The sequence below is a fragment of the Rattus norvegicus genome, chromosome 7, assembly GCF_036323735.1.
Source record: "Rattus norvegicus strain BN/NHsdMcwi chromosome 7, GRCr8, whole genome shotgun sequence".
Lineage (NCBI taxonomy): Eukaryota > Metazoa > Chordata > Mammalia > Rodentia > Muridae > Rattus > Rattus norvegicus.
Window position 1 is genome coordinate 127,403,124 of NC_086025.1, and position 14,171 is coordinate 127,417,294.

The following is a 14,171-nucleotide window of genomic DNA, read 5'->3' on the forward strand; positions in this document are numbered from 1 at the left end:
CTGGATACAGACCCTAGCCTCCTGATCAACATTATGGGACCAGAAGTAATATCACTATGCAAAGTAAAATTAGAATTGTATATGAGAACAGATATCCTGAAGTTCTATAGGAATCAATGGATCAATATGTTTGATAGGCCACTATCACACTACTTATAAATATATACTATGCTCTATTTCCCTATCTGTGATATAGTTTAGAAACATATAAATCTGTGTTATAAAATCTTCTTTGAATCTTTGGATAAATATTTATGAGAAATAAAAACAAAAAATCAAGCAACATTAGAAGGAACATATATGTGTGTGTGTGTATATATATATATATGATATTCCATTGATTGTTATAGAACTACAGGATATTTGTCCTCATCTTCAATTCTAAACTTATTTTGTGTAGTGATATTACTTTTAGTCTCAAAATGTTGATCAGTAGGCTAGGGTCTAGGGTCTAGGGTCTGTATCTAGTAAATTGGAATATCATATATATCTAGAGAGAGAGGGAGAGAGAGAGAGGGAGAGAGAGAGAGAGAGAGAGAGAGAGAGAGAGAGAGAGAGAGAGAAGACAGAGAGACAGAGATGGAGAGACAGAGAATATATATACACTGTTCAAGAAGACTCCTAGCAAGACCTTTAGCCCCTTCTGGTTCTTGGGCACTTAGGAATGAAAATAATAATAACCAGCCAGGTTCATTGATATAGTAAAAGAACAATGTAAACATAAAGACTTGTAAAAGGTTTTTTTACGTTAATGTTACAGGAATTGAAGAAATACTGCTTTAAGTCGTGTCTTGGATTAATTGAACACTAGCAACTCAATGGAATCAGTCAAACTGCTAGGGTGAAGGTTTAACAAACGGCCATTAAGAGGGGATTCTGACAATATTTATTTGATTTTCCAGACAAACTAAGCATTATTTAAGTCTTTAAAAATAGAAACTTTTTCCTTGAAGTGTAAGTGTCTGTGTGTTATTGATGCTTCTGCCACATTGATGACTGATGACGTAAAGATTTTACATTTATCTACAGCAGAAGGGAAAGAAAATATTGGAAGTGTTTTAGATAAATACAACCATTCTGGTGCATGCTTTTAATCCAGGCACTCAGGAGGCAGAGGCAGGTGGATCTCTGAGTTGACAACATCCTGATCTTCAGAGCAAGTTCCAGAACAGCCAGGACTACACACAAAAAAACAAACAAGCAAAACACTAATTTGAAAGGAAGTAAAAAGACTTTCCAAAGTTTCTAGTAATTGTCTCAGGGGCTTAATACTATGACAAACACTATGACCAAAGAAACCTGGGGAAGAAAGGGTTAATCTTACAGCTTGCCCATCACCCACGGAAGTCAGGGCAGAAACTCAAGGCAGGGACCTGGGGGTAGGAACTGATGCAGAAGCCATAGAGGAGACCACTCACTTGCCCATGGCTTTCTCAGTCTGTCATCTTATATCATCCAGGTCCACCAATCAATCCCAAGGTGGCACCACCCTCTAGGACCACCAATCAATCTCAGGGTGGCACCACCCTCCAGGGCCATCAATCAATCCCAGGGTAGCACCACCAACAATGGGTTTGGTCCTCTCACATCAATCACTAATTAAGAAAATACATCGGAGGCTTCCTTGGGCCAATCTGGTGGAAATATTTTCTCAACTGACCTTCCCTCTTCCAAAATGATATAAGCCTATGTCAGGTTGACAGGATATCAGTGCTACCCAGCAGAGTAATTAACAATGCTCGTGTCTAAGGCATCAACTCAAACCAACGTGAAAGTATCATTTCACTATGCATGAGAGAACTACTACCAGCGCTTGACTCAAATAATATCAGTGATGGTTTTGTGCAACTGCCTGAACACCTTCCAAGAGTATGGTCTGTCTGTACAGTGTTATTAAGCAAAAGTCAGGCTCACAAGAAACTTGTAGCCAAGTTCTTTCCTTCAGCTGTGGCTGTAACAGCAGCTTTGTCTGTAATATGATGCTCTCACAATACATGAAAGCTCACATATGATGGTTTGACTCGCCACACAAGCTGTAACAATGTAGACTCTTCGAGATTCTGTTACTTCAGCCATTCATATCAGGTGTGTATTAACGCAGCACAAATTACCTTGGTATTGTTTTGATGTTTTAGTCAATTGACTCTCATTTTAGAAACACGGGTGATGTTGCATATTTTAAATGACTTTACTGACAAGAGATTCTGGGTTTATCCAGGCTTCCTAAATATGTCATGGGAGGAGGTATTAAGAACCAGTTTTCAAGGAAGAAAACCAAATGAAACAGGGGAGCGGTGTCTTATTTCATTTTCTCCCTCTCTTAAGTGAAGTTTCAAAACTTTCTCTTATTCTTGTCATTTGTAGCTCTCCGGCACCAGCAACTACATTTGTGGATATTTTATACCTTTCCAGGACCAGTCCACATTTACCTTTCCCTCTTCTGTGCTTCACGGATATCGGTGAATGGCCATCCCCATGCAGAAACAAAACAAACTTTTTCCAAATCTTGTCAGCCTTAGAGGCCTCTTTTAAATTTCTGAATATTCAATACTTTTTCCTTCCTTTCTTACTCGTTTACTAAATTTAAGTAATTCAGGGGATTTGGGCACCAAGAGCTGCCCAGAACTGATACACTGGAGTGAAAAAGCCTGCTTCCAGGTTGTAGAAACAGAATCCAGAGGCCACTCCTGATTGCCTCTGGAGCAAGTGACAAATGGATGAAAGATTCTCTCTCTCTCTCTCTCTCTCTCTCTCTCTCTCTCTCTCTCTCTGTGCGCTGACGTGTGTGTGTGTCTCTCTCTGTCTCTGTCTCTCTTTGTGTGTCTCTGTCTCTGTGTCTCTGTCTCTCTCTGTGTCTCTGTCTCTCTCTGTGTCTCTGTCTCTGTCTCTCTCTCTTTCTCTCTCTCTCTCTCCCTCTCTGCCTGTGATCTCTGGTGGTCTCTGGTGGTCTCTGAGGACTCAGAAGAACCTACTAGGAACCTCCCACCGTGCCCCAATTCCCCAGGCAGCCCTGGACTGGATTGCAGAAAACACAGAAGGAGGCACAATCAGACTTACCAGTCCCCCACACAGACTGAAGACAGCAATGTGGTCCTCTCGCGCGTTGACCTGGCCACGGTAGAAACAGTGGCGCAGGTCTGGGGGCTCCGCGCTGCGCCCGCCTGGTCCGGGCACCGGGGTCCCCAAGTGCACCTCAGTATAGCCTGCAGCCAGGAAGGCGGAGTCAGCGCTCAGGTTCAGCTGGAAGAGCTGCCCGTAGGCGCTAATACGGTAGTGGGTCCTGAGCGGAGGAGGCTCCGGCACCCCGGAGCTTCGTTTCTTCCGGCTGAAATGCCGGTTTTGGGGGAACACGTCTCCGAACTCATTGACCCGCGTGGGGGTCACCACTTCGTAGGAGGCCAGAGTCTTCACCAGGGCTTCTGCAACACAGCAAAATGTCCATGAAGCCCCGACGCTGTCCAACCCACAAGCACTTGAACCAAGCATCCCAACACACGGTTCCCAGTCATGGTCAGTCCCAGGGGCGCGACAGATGAACACCCACACACACACCTGGGCACTGTGGCCATGCACTGCTTTCCCACAGCTCCTATATGCTCCGTACAAACCCTGCCACCCACCTCCTTGCCAGCCCCTCTTCTCTTCCCAGCCTCCAGCAACTCGTGTCGTCCGGACGCACGCTGCCCCATGCCCTGTGCCCCACGCGAGCCCGCCTCATGATCAGGAGAACTTGTCCCCAGCGATTCCAGGACACCCAGCAAAGTCCTCCGGGATGCTCCGAGCTGGGTGGCCTGGGGTCTCCAACGAGTCCGCACCACCCACTCGCACCCGGCCCTGCGCGCTGCGGGCAGCGCCCACGGCGACCTTACCCTGTCGTGGGTGGAAACGAACTTCCCAGGACCCAGTGAGAAGGAGCGAGATCGGGCAGAGCAACCCGGTCAGCCACTTGGCCACCCGCATGGCTGCACACAGGGGAGGGGATCCCGACTGGGAGGCCGCCCCGGGGCCGCTGGTTCCCCGCGCTCCGCTGCCCTCCTCTGCGCTCTAGCGGTTCTCCGCGGCGTCTCAGCAGCCTCCGGAGCACCCTGGACTGCACCCCTGCCCGCCTCGCCCTGCCACCGGCTCCCGCTCCCGGCACCGCTGCCTCATCGCGCGCAGCCCGCCTGGCTCTTGCAGGCCCGTGCCCCGCGCTCCCGCGCCACCCTGGGAAGCGCTCGCTGCCGGGCCCAGCGGGAACCCAGCCAGAGTAGCGGGGCGCGCGGGGCGGCGGAGAGCCCGCCCCCAGGGTCAGACCGACCAATCAGCGAGAGGCGCGGCGGCTCGGCCTCCCGCGCAGCCCCTGCCCCGCGCAGCCCCGCCCGCGGGCGCGCGCACTGGGACCTCCCCGCTTGCAGCTGTGGGTCCCCAGGGCCAGTCAGACCCCACGCGCGTTGACAGGTGATAGGAGCACGGAGTGAAAGGACAAGTGTCAGACCCGGGCCTCTGCTATTCACGCTACAAGGTTCTTTTCGGCTTCCCAAGCAAAACAACCAACATACCATAGCAGGATACTACCTAAGGATCTTATGGCGAGGCTCAGTTTTTAGGGGTCCCTGTGTGCAGGGAGACTATGGGATTTAGGGGATACCAAGCTAGAAGACTTGTGTTTGACTGCTAAGAGTCTCCAGAGCTCCAGTCACATGTGATTATTGTTGCCTGTCTTGGTCTTTGGGTTTTGGCTTAAATTTGCACAAAGGACTCTCCCCAAAACTTATACAATTGCCAAGATCTCCAAAAAAATCTGCCTGTTTCTGGGGCCAATATCTCCACGGAGTGAATAAAGCCCTCCGCCACCGTTAACTCTCTTCAACAATATTTGTAGCTCTGAATCCATGTGATGTGCAAGGCCGGGTCCTGCTGAAGTGGGCAAACTTTAGCTGGAGGAGAAAACAGCTTCTTTTCAAAAGTACTTCTCCTGTCCTGAGCTCACCTGTTCGATTCACAGGATCTGCAGTTACTCCTAGTACCAGAACGGAAACAAGGGGAGAGGAGGCAGTGGGCAGCCTTGAAATTCAACCAAGGCCATTAACCAGGGAAGTCAAACCTTCAAGGATACAAAGGGACGACTGCACTTCGGTTTGGTTTATAGTCACTATTGCACTCTGGGCTCTTGGTCTTGGAAATTGCCCTGTAACCGTATGTCCCTTCCTTTCAAATCATGGGTACCAATTTTCGGTTGTTGGCAGCGAAGGTAGTAGAACTGTTTCAGGAAGGGAGAATCAGAACTTATATTTGATGGTGAGATCTCCAGCTGGGTGGTGCTGTGGTCTGATCCTCACTCGATCTCCCTTTCCCACAAATGCCATTTCATCCTCCAGAGAATTAGAGAGTGTGCTAGGCTTTCCCCGAGGTAAGAATGTGACGGTCTTAAAGAGAACATAATAGGCTTTGCCCACGCTGGTGCATTTACCCCTTACCTTTACTGTAGTACAAGCTGGGTACTTTAATGGCATGCCGCTCTAAATGCATCTTGGCATTTGGAGCCAGGCCTTCCCACCTACAGAGACCCGAAACCAGAATCATACCACACTAATTGCTACCCGACGGCTGAGAGACACCCTTGTTTTCATCGCCGAATTTTCAAAGCAGGACTTGTAATGGAGCATTTAGCTTTCAACACGTCGAACATTTTGGAAATATTGTGTTCATGGGAAGGTACGTGCACTATCTGTGTCACTGTAATCCTTTAGATGTATTTTAATTAATCTTCTGAGAACGCCATACAATACGTTCACCCCCGCTCAGCCCCTAACGCCTCGCAAATCTGCTCCCAACTTGCCAGTGTTCTCACAACTTTGTGTCGTATGATTTTAATAGCCTCCTGGGGAGTGCAGCTTGCATCGTCTATGTCCTCTTAGGCACAGGGCCATCCACTGGAGTGTAATTACCTATAGTGAAACTCACCTTTAGAGAAAACTGACTCCTCCCCTTACCCCAGAAATTATTACCTGTCCACAGCTAGTGTGTGCTCCTGGACCAGTTCACACTCCAAGCTACAATGTTGACTTGTTTGTTCTCAATGCAACCACAGCTGTTGTAAGATTATAGGGGCAGCCCCATTGTCACATCCAGGAGACACATTCACTTCAGCTCTCTCTCTCTGGCTCTCCTAATCTTCCACCACCTTTTCCACAATGGCCCTGAGCCTCGAAGGTGAGGTAATATAGATTTCCCATCTGTAGCTGAGAATGCCAGGGACACTTTGACCAGCTGCAAGCTTCTGTATTAACCACTCCCCACTGCAGGAAGAGACTTATGTTAATAGGAGCAGAGATCTGACCAATCAGTGCCACCAATACAGATAGGAGTTTAGAGGTGAGTTTGACACTGCACCCACTTACCAAATTAAGAGTAATAGGTTCAGAGCTCCCAAGGACTAAGCCACCATCCAAAGAGTACACATGGACAGACCCATGGCTCCAGCTGCATTTGTAGCAGAGGATGGCCTTGTTGGGTACCAATGGGAGGAGAAGCCCTTTGTCCTGCCAAGACTGGACCCCCTCCCCCAGTGTAGGGGAAAGTCAGGGCGAGGAGGCAGAAGGGGTGGGGGAACACCCCCATAGAAGAAGCGGGGATGGGATAGGGGAGTTATGGACAGGAAACTGGGAAAGGGGATAACATTTGAAATGTAAATAAAAATATCCAATAAAAATTTTATTTGTTAAAAAAAGAATAAGAATAATAGGTTCATTCCTGGGGCCTATGAGCTCCTCAACAATTTGCTTTGGGACAGATTTACAGTACTAAGCATGCATTTCCTCCTAAATCTAGTCAGAAAGTGGTTAGTTACTCTCATAACATGTGAACTTATGGGCATAGCTTACCATACCAATGATTGTAGTTCATAGGGTTCACTCTTGGTAGAACTCTTGATAATAAGCAGTATTAGTTCCCTCATATTATGGAAAATAAATGCTTATTTTTCACATAGCATATAAATTACTATGCTGGTTTTTCTGAACTCAAATACTTTTTTATTATGTTAGTCTGTTTGGGGGACATTTCTGTTGTCTCTTATTCATCTACTGGAAAAATTCTCACAAATGAGCTAATCTCAATGGCTGCTAATCAAACCTTTTCCTCACACTGATTCTTAGAGGTTCCACTTATGGAATTCCTCTGGTATCTCAGGCCTAACAAATGTCAGGAAAGCTACTTTACTCATTGCCCATATCATAAGAGACATGAGAAAAATTAGGGAATTTACTCTGGGTTATCTACCAGGTTAGATCCAGGTTTCTTTGGTTTCAAATGTGGCCCTTATTAGAAGAGAGTTGAACTGTTTATACCAACTCAAATTTAATATACAATTGAAACCAACAGCAAGTCAAAAAATTAAAGTCTTATTTATACCAAATACATTTTATTTGTGGTTCAGGCAATTGGGATAAATGCAAGCTTTGTAGCCAGCTGTCACTGATCATATACGCAGGTGTTAGAAAGATTTTGTTGAGTAGTACTTATTTTGTAAGCATCACTCTTTTGTGGGCATTGTTTATGTGGAGTTGAATAACATGTCATATTTCATTAAAATATTTTATAACATCTATATATAAGATATTTATAATATTTTGCAATGCGATATTTATTGCAATTTTTGAAATTCTGATCCTTTTTTTCTTCTTTCTTTCCAACCCAGTGTTTTTCACTTGCTAAGCAAGTACTGTTTCACTGAACTAATTTCCAGCCTTCATTTGTTAATAATTTTAAGGCACTATCAGTTTCCAAGTACACAGAGAAAAATCAAATTCTGTGCCCTAATTAGCATGTATTACATTACACTCTATTATAACTCTTAATTATCTGTGTTCAGCGCAGCCAATCGCAGTCGTGTGAGAAGTGATTATTAAAAGGTGTTTGAAGCAGTTTCCCTGGCTGTAAGGATATTCCCACCATAAATGGCAATAATAAACTGTTCAAAAACTACATAAGTACTAATATTGACATTTATATAGCCTAGGGATAACCAAACATAGAACACGAAGTCCAACGACCTTTTATTTTTATTTAGAATATTTATGCCATTCACATTTATTGTAATTGTGGGAAGGTTACATTCAAGTTAGTAATCTCACTGTTTGCTTTCTACTTGCAGCATTATTCTTAATTTTTCCCCCTCCTTGGTTGTCTTCATTTTAACTAAATGAATATATTTTGTGATTCTATTTCATCTCTCCTGCTAGCCAAATCCCTTTTTTAGATGTTTTAACTACGTTTATTTATTTTGTGTGTGAGCTTCTGGTGTGAGTATGTGTGTGCCTGCCTCAGAGTTGGTTCTCTGATACCACGATGTAGGTCCCAAGGATCAAACTCAAGTCACTAGGCTTGGGAGGAAGCCTTTTACCATGAAGTCTGCCTTAGCTAAACAGCTTGTTTTGTGATTTAAGTGGTTTCTTTAGGATTTGTGGTTACCTCTCTTGTGAGTACTGCACTACCTTCAACTGTATACTAATGTGATTTTCTTCTTCCCAATTAACTTAACTTCCCATGTTATAGATCTCACACTGCATTGTTCCTGCTGTGTTTGGAGCAAGGCAAGTACCGTGACAAGAGACATGTTTTAAAAATATGAAAACATCAGTGAGGAATGGAGATAACATGAGGAATACCCATCTCGAGATGCCAACTAAAAAAAGAAGAAACACGAAAGAAAGACTGTGGAGACAGATACGTGATGGGTAATCTTAATTGCCGACTTGACTATACATAGAATCCCCACGGGGGCCTTCCGGGGTATCCATGAGGGAGTTTCCAGGAAGGTTTAACCAAGGTGAGAAGACTCATCTTGATGTGGCTGGTTCCTTTCACTGGACTGGAACCCTCAGTTAATAAAAAGGGAGAGGCAAAGGCACTCTGACATCAGGACTCCTTTCTCTCTACTTCTTGAGAGCAGGCACAATGTGCTTAACCACCTTAAATCTGTGTCACTTTGCCTTGGCACAATATGACAGTACCCTCCATCTTTGCTATGAAGAAACACCATGACCAAAACAACTTGGAGAGGAAAGGGTTGTTTGGCTTACATTTCACAATCCTTGGAGGAAAGCCAAGACAGGAACTCAAACAGGATAGGGACTTGTAGGCAGGAGCTAATGCAGAGGCCATGGAGGAGTGATACTCATTAGCCTGTGCCTCATGGCTTGCACGGTCTGACCCAGGACCACCAGTCCAGGGGTGTCTGCACCCACAGTGGACTGGACCCTTCCCTATCAATTATTAATTAAACAAATGTCCTATAGGCCTGGTCTTATGGATTTTTTTTTTCAATTGAGGCTGTCTTCCCACAGATGGCTCTAGTTTGTGTCAAATTGAAGCTCGTCAACACAGCTGACCCCTTGTCAATTTGACACATAAACACGTCGTTGTTAAGCCACATGTTTCCTTTATTGCTTATTCCCAAGATCATGAATTAGTATCAACATCACACTATAAAACGTTTTACAAACTTAAAAATTCCCTCAGTCTTACAAATTCAAACACCTTAAAAATTCAGTTTCTTTTAAAAATTCTAAGTCTCTTTTAAAATCCCAAATCTCTCAGCTGTGGGCTCAGGTAAAGTCAAAACTAAATTACGTGCTTCCTTATTTCAAGAGGGAAGAATCAGGACATAGTCAAAATCTGAACGAAGTAAAACTAGATTCCAACTGTGTAAGTTGTTGCTGTAAAAATTAAAGAAGAACCTTTGCTATCAGATCCCACGAGCTGGATCTGCTCACTCCAGCTGCTACTCTGCCCTGTGGTCTGCAAGGTGCCCTCTCCCCGATGTCTCCCTTTTAGCTGCCCTCTCCGCTAGGTCCCCTAGGCAGTAGTTACTTACCTTGCCTGGCACACACACACACACACACACACACACACACACACACACACACACACACACACACACACACATCTTGTTCTGCGGACCCTCGAAAGTTCTCACTCTGCACAGGCAACAGAAATAGATCTGCACACTCCAACTGCCTCTCAGCCATTCTTTCATACACTGTCCTCTTTAGCCTGGTAAAACCAAAGTTCCAGAAACTTGTAATTTAGTGATTAGATTTATATGTTAAATTCTCAACACACAATTCATCCACACAATAAATTCACTGCCAGTGGATAAAGATATAAACCACCCACATAGACAAGATAAAATCGATCTAGTTCACCTAAATCTGAACCATTCTCCTCCATAGACTCTTGATCTCTTTCCTTCCTCCTCTCTCCCACCTTACAAAACCTTTGTCCCTTCCCCACTCTCTACTGTCCAATCATGACATCAACCTACATAAGTGACATAGTACCTAATATCTAGGATCCACTCACAATCTCCTTAGCTTCTTCAGAGGCCTGGTATACTTCTCCAGTCCCACCCTTAGTAGCTCCCTAAGCTGTGCTGGCTTAGTTCCACTGTTGCTGCTGCTGCTGCTTTTGTTAGTTGCTATGGTAATGGCATCTCCAAAATGCTACATCCAGACTGCAGTGCCCCAAATAGCCTTTTCTGGACTCTCTTCATGGATCCCAGCCCTGCATCGCAGTGCCAAGCCTCAGCTACTCTCCATGACCTCTTCTCATCTTCAAAACCAGCACCACCTGGGTGACTCTTATACTACAATGTTCAGCTGCCAACACCACATAGGACCTTGGCCATGTCTGGGACACAGCTTCTGTGTGCTAACTCTCAGGAAACACTGCCCAGAAGATTTCGCTTCAGCATTCAGCAACGCTGGTCTCTTCTTTTTTTTTTTTTTTTTTTTTTTGGTTCTTTTTTTCGGAGCTGGGGACCGAACCCAGGGCCTTGCGCTTCCTAGGTAAGCGCTCTACCACTGAGCTAAATCCGCAGCCCCTTCTTAATCATTACAAACTTCTCAGCTCCAGATGACAGCAACAATATCCCAGCAAAGTAAAGATTTTAGTTTGGCAGTTCTAGTATCTTGTTGATCACATCTGATTCCTTAGCCATAGCTAACCAGAAAAAAAATCTAAATTTGAAATAATAAATGGTCCCAATAGAGCCTGGAAATGCACCTCTTGAATAGAATTTGCAGAGTGCTCATAAATCTCCAAATGTGGACCAAGTTCAGATAGCGTTCTCTGAGAATAACACACAGAACTTTAAAGACCATAAAGATTAAAGGTTATTTCAGAGAACTCTTGTATCAAATAGATAGTGAAGAAAGAAACAGTGTAGCAGGAAGGGAGAGACCACCTCTGTGCAAACGCTGGTTGAGGGGGAAGTGCTGCATGGAGCTACATACAAAAGCATATCCCACAGGAGGACCTAACTGAGGACAGCCTGAGAGACCAAGGATTGCTAATGCAAATATTGTCAGCCAATCAGGAACTGCTATTTAGAATAGATACTTTCTTGGGACTAATGGAGGCATGGGTGGAGGGTATTAAAGGAGCTGGCGGCAGTGAGCAGACGGACTTTCTGCAGGAAGTCTGTTGCCAACTCCCAGTCCCCAAGACCAGGTAGGGGGTGGGGGAGCTGTCCAGGGCAGAGGCAACAAAACAAAAAGAAAGAAACAACCTAAGGAAAATCATCAGTAAAGGCAAACAACACACCAAGGTGGGACTATACGTATATTATGTGTAAAAATATTTAATCTTTTGGAGAGGCAATAAAAATTAATTCTATCAATAACTCAACTATTGGTTTGAGAAAAAAGAAATGAGAGTGAGGGGATAATATGCGCAGAACACAGCTGTAAGCTAAAGTTGTGTATCTAAATGGCTGTGGGAAAGTTTGCTGTCAGGGAAAATAAACTTAAAGTAAGGCCATGTGTGTGTCCCTGGTCTGCAACCATGTTCATGCTCATGGACCCTGCTGCCACTGAGGACCATATTGGTGTCCCTTGCCTGTACTGTCTGGAGACTGCGTTGATGTCCATGCCCTGTGCTGCTGCTGGACTATCATGGTAGCCGTGGCGTATACTCCAGCAGAGGGCCATGCTGGTGTCCCTGGGTAATGCCACCGGAGACTATGCTGAGGTCCTTGTCATGTGCTGATGCTGGAGGCCATGTGGATGTGCCCAGGGTCCGTGCTATGTGGAAGTCCATGATCTGTGCTCCAGCTGACCTTACATCAAGGGCAAGGAAGCCTCTTCTGCAGAGGAATCGATGACTACAGACTCAGTTAAGGAAGAGAGACATAGAAGGCTTCTGTGACAACCCTGGCCCCACCCCACTCCCAAAAAAGTGACAACTTAGACAGAAGTCATCAAAGACAATGCTTGGAAAAGGTGATAAGGATGCTGACGTGTAGCTCTCCACAATATACTGCTTTTGGTGGAGTGGGACTCAGTTTTCTTTAAGGGATTGGCCACTGGAAATTTAACCGTGCTCCAGTGACTCTATGGTAGCACAGATTGGACTTGACTTTCTGTGGGGAGGATCACAAGGTGGAGGGCAACCTGGGATGACAGGTAAGTGGATGAGTTTGGAGTGCACTATGTGAAATTAAAAAATAATCAATTAAAAACAGTATGTTTGAAGAAAAGGAAAGAATTCAGTATGTAATACCAGTGCTCGGAATGAGAACATTAATCCAATAAGCTAATCTAATAAGTTACACACACACACACACACACACACACACACACACACACACACACGAAATCATTTCTGTTTCTTTAGAGAACACATTGGGTCACAGTAAAACTAACTTCAGAACAATATGCTATTCAGAGAAGAAAATGTACAGGAGATATTATTTATAGTATATTTCTCCAACAAAGAGTTAGATCCAAAATATATTAGGGGGACAAAGTCTTCTCTAAATTAAAGACAGATAACCAAATCACAAAATAATGAAGGGACTTTAAAAGTTATTTCACGAATCGGGGTAGATGTAAAAATATCTTTTAAAAACTGTAAGATGTTTTGATGTTTTTCTCAATACCTTTGGCCATCAATGGAAATAAACACACAGTGAGCTCCCACCATGCACCATAGAACTAGCAAATTTCAAAGAACTTCAGACAGTGACAAGGATTTGGTGATGCTGAAACATCCAGGCATTGATGGGGACATGAAATGCTGTGACCCCATTGAAACTAGCAGTGTCTAAAAGCTGAGCATGCATTGTGTGTCTCAGGAATGCATCCAGAAGTTCAAGAAGAAATATCTGAAAGATTGTTCACAGCAGCACGCTGTGTGATGACCCAGACCTCCTATTACCCAGAAGCAATCAATAGTAAAGTGGGAAAGTGTTGCATGATAAAATGTGCACTGGAATGAGACTGCAAAAATCCATAGTTAATAGAAGGGTGAAACTGAATACAGTAACCTGCCCTGCAACAGACAGCCTACCAGAATGGGTTCACGGCGTGTGAGTTACATGTGCATCCAGGAGACACACTCAGCTGACAGAACTGCCTTGTGTAATTAGAAATCAGAGTAGTGGCTAATCCCTGAGGTGGGAGAAGTAGAAACTGGAACGAATGAATGAGTTCTTAACACACTGGTTACACTCTGTTCTCCATCTGGAGTCTACTGTACGGTAGGGGTGTTTGTGGAAGGTTCAACACCTGCATACTGTGCTCACTTTTCTGCATGTGTGTGCTTAATTCTGCAATCAATGTTAACTACTGTGTTTTGATATTATTAAAACTTTTTTTTACTATGTGGAAAACATTTAAAGGAGTCAGGTAATTAAATTCTAAACGCATCTTTTTAGGTAAATAATTATCCCAGACACAATCTAATTCAATAATTAGGTCATAACATCAGAATTTTTTTCAAGGCAAAAATATCAGAGAAATTTTGATAAAAATATTTTCCATGGCTACTTATTAACTACGTACCAAAATACTAGGCTGGATTTTTATTTAAAAATAAAAAGGACTGCTCTTGCAAAGGACCCAGGTTCAAATTCCCAAAACCCACACAACTACTCACGGCTGTGAGTCTAGTTCAAGAAGATTCCATACTCTCTTTTGGTCTCTGCAGACACTGGGCCTGCTTGTGACACACAGGCCTACCCACAGTTAAAACACCCCTACACACAAAACGAATGAATGAATAAATCTTTAGAAATGAAAAGACATAAATATACTTACTCCACGGACTAGCTGCGTGTTTAATGAGAAGAAATGAGTGCACGGTGTTTTGATGATGAGATGGCGGTTTCACAGCCAGTCAGTGTATCC

At 44.2% G+C, this 14,171-nt stretch overlaps 1 protein-coding gene across 6 annotated transcripts in view; it reads right to left on the reverse strand.

Annotated features, from left to right (window-relative positions):
* Adamts20 (ADAM metallopeptidase with thrombospondin type 1 motif, 20) overlaps positions 1–4,202 on the reverse strand; it is a 131,788-nt gene extending 127,586 nt beyond the window's left edge. For 2 of the 6 annotated variants that reach the window (XR_005487344.2, XM_039080333.2), the window contains exons 1-2: positions 3,870–4,200; positions 3,058–3,419 (exon numbers count right to left, since the gene is read on the reverse strand). Coding sequence is in view for 2 of the 6 variants with exons in the window: in XM_039080333.2 (XP_038936261.1) it covers positions 3,058–3,419; positions 3,870–3,960 (453 nt within the window). In the remaining 4 variants the exon portion in view is untranslated. Of the gene's footprint in view, positions 1–3,057; positions 3,420–3,869 lie in introns of all 6 variants that reach the window. The other 4 variants (XR_005487345.2, XR_005487347.2, XR_005487346.2 and 1 more) reach the window with 3 other exon arrangements.
* Positions 4,203–14,171: the final 9,969 nt, after the last annotated feature.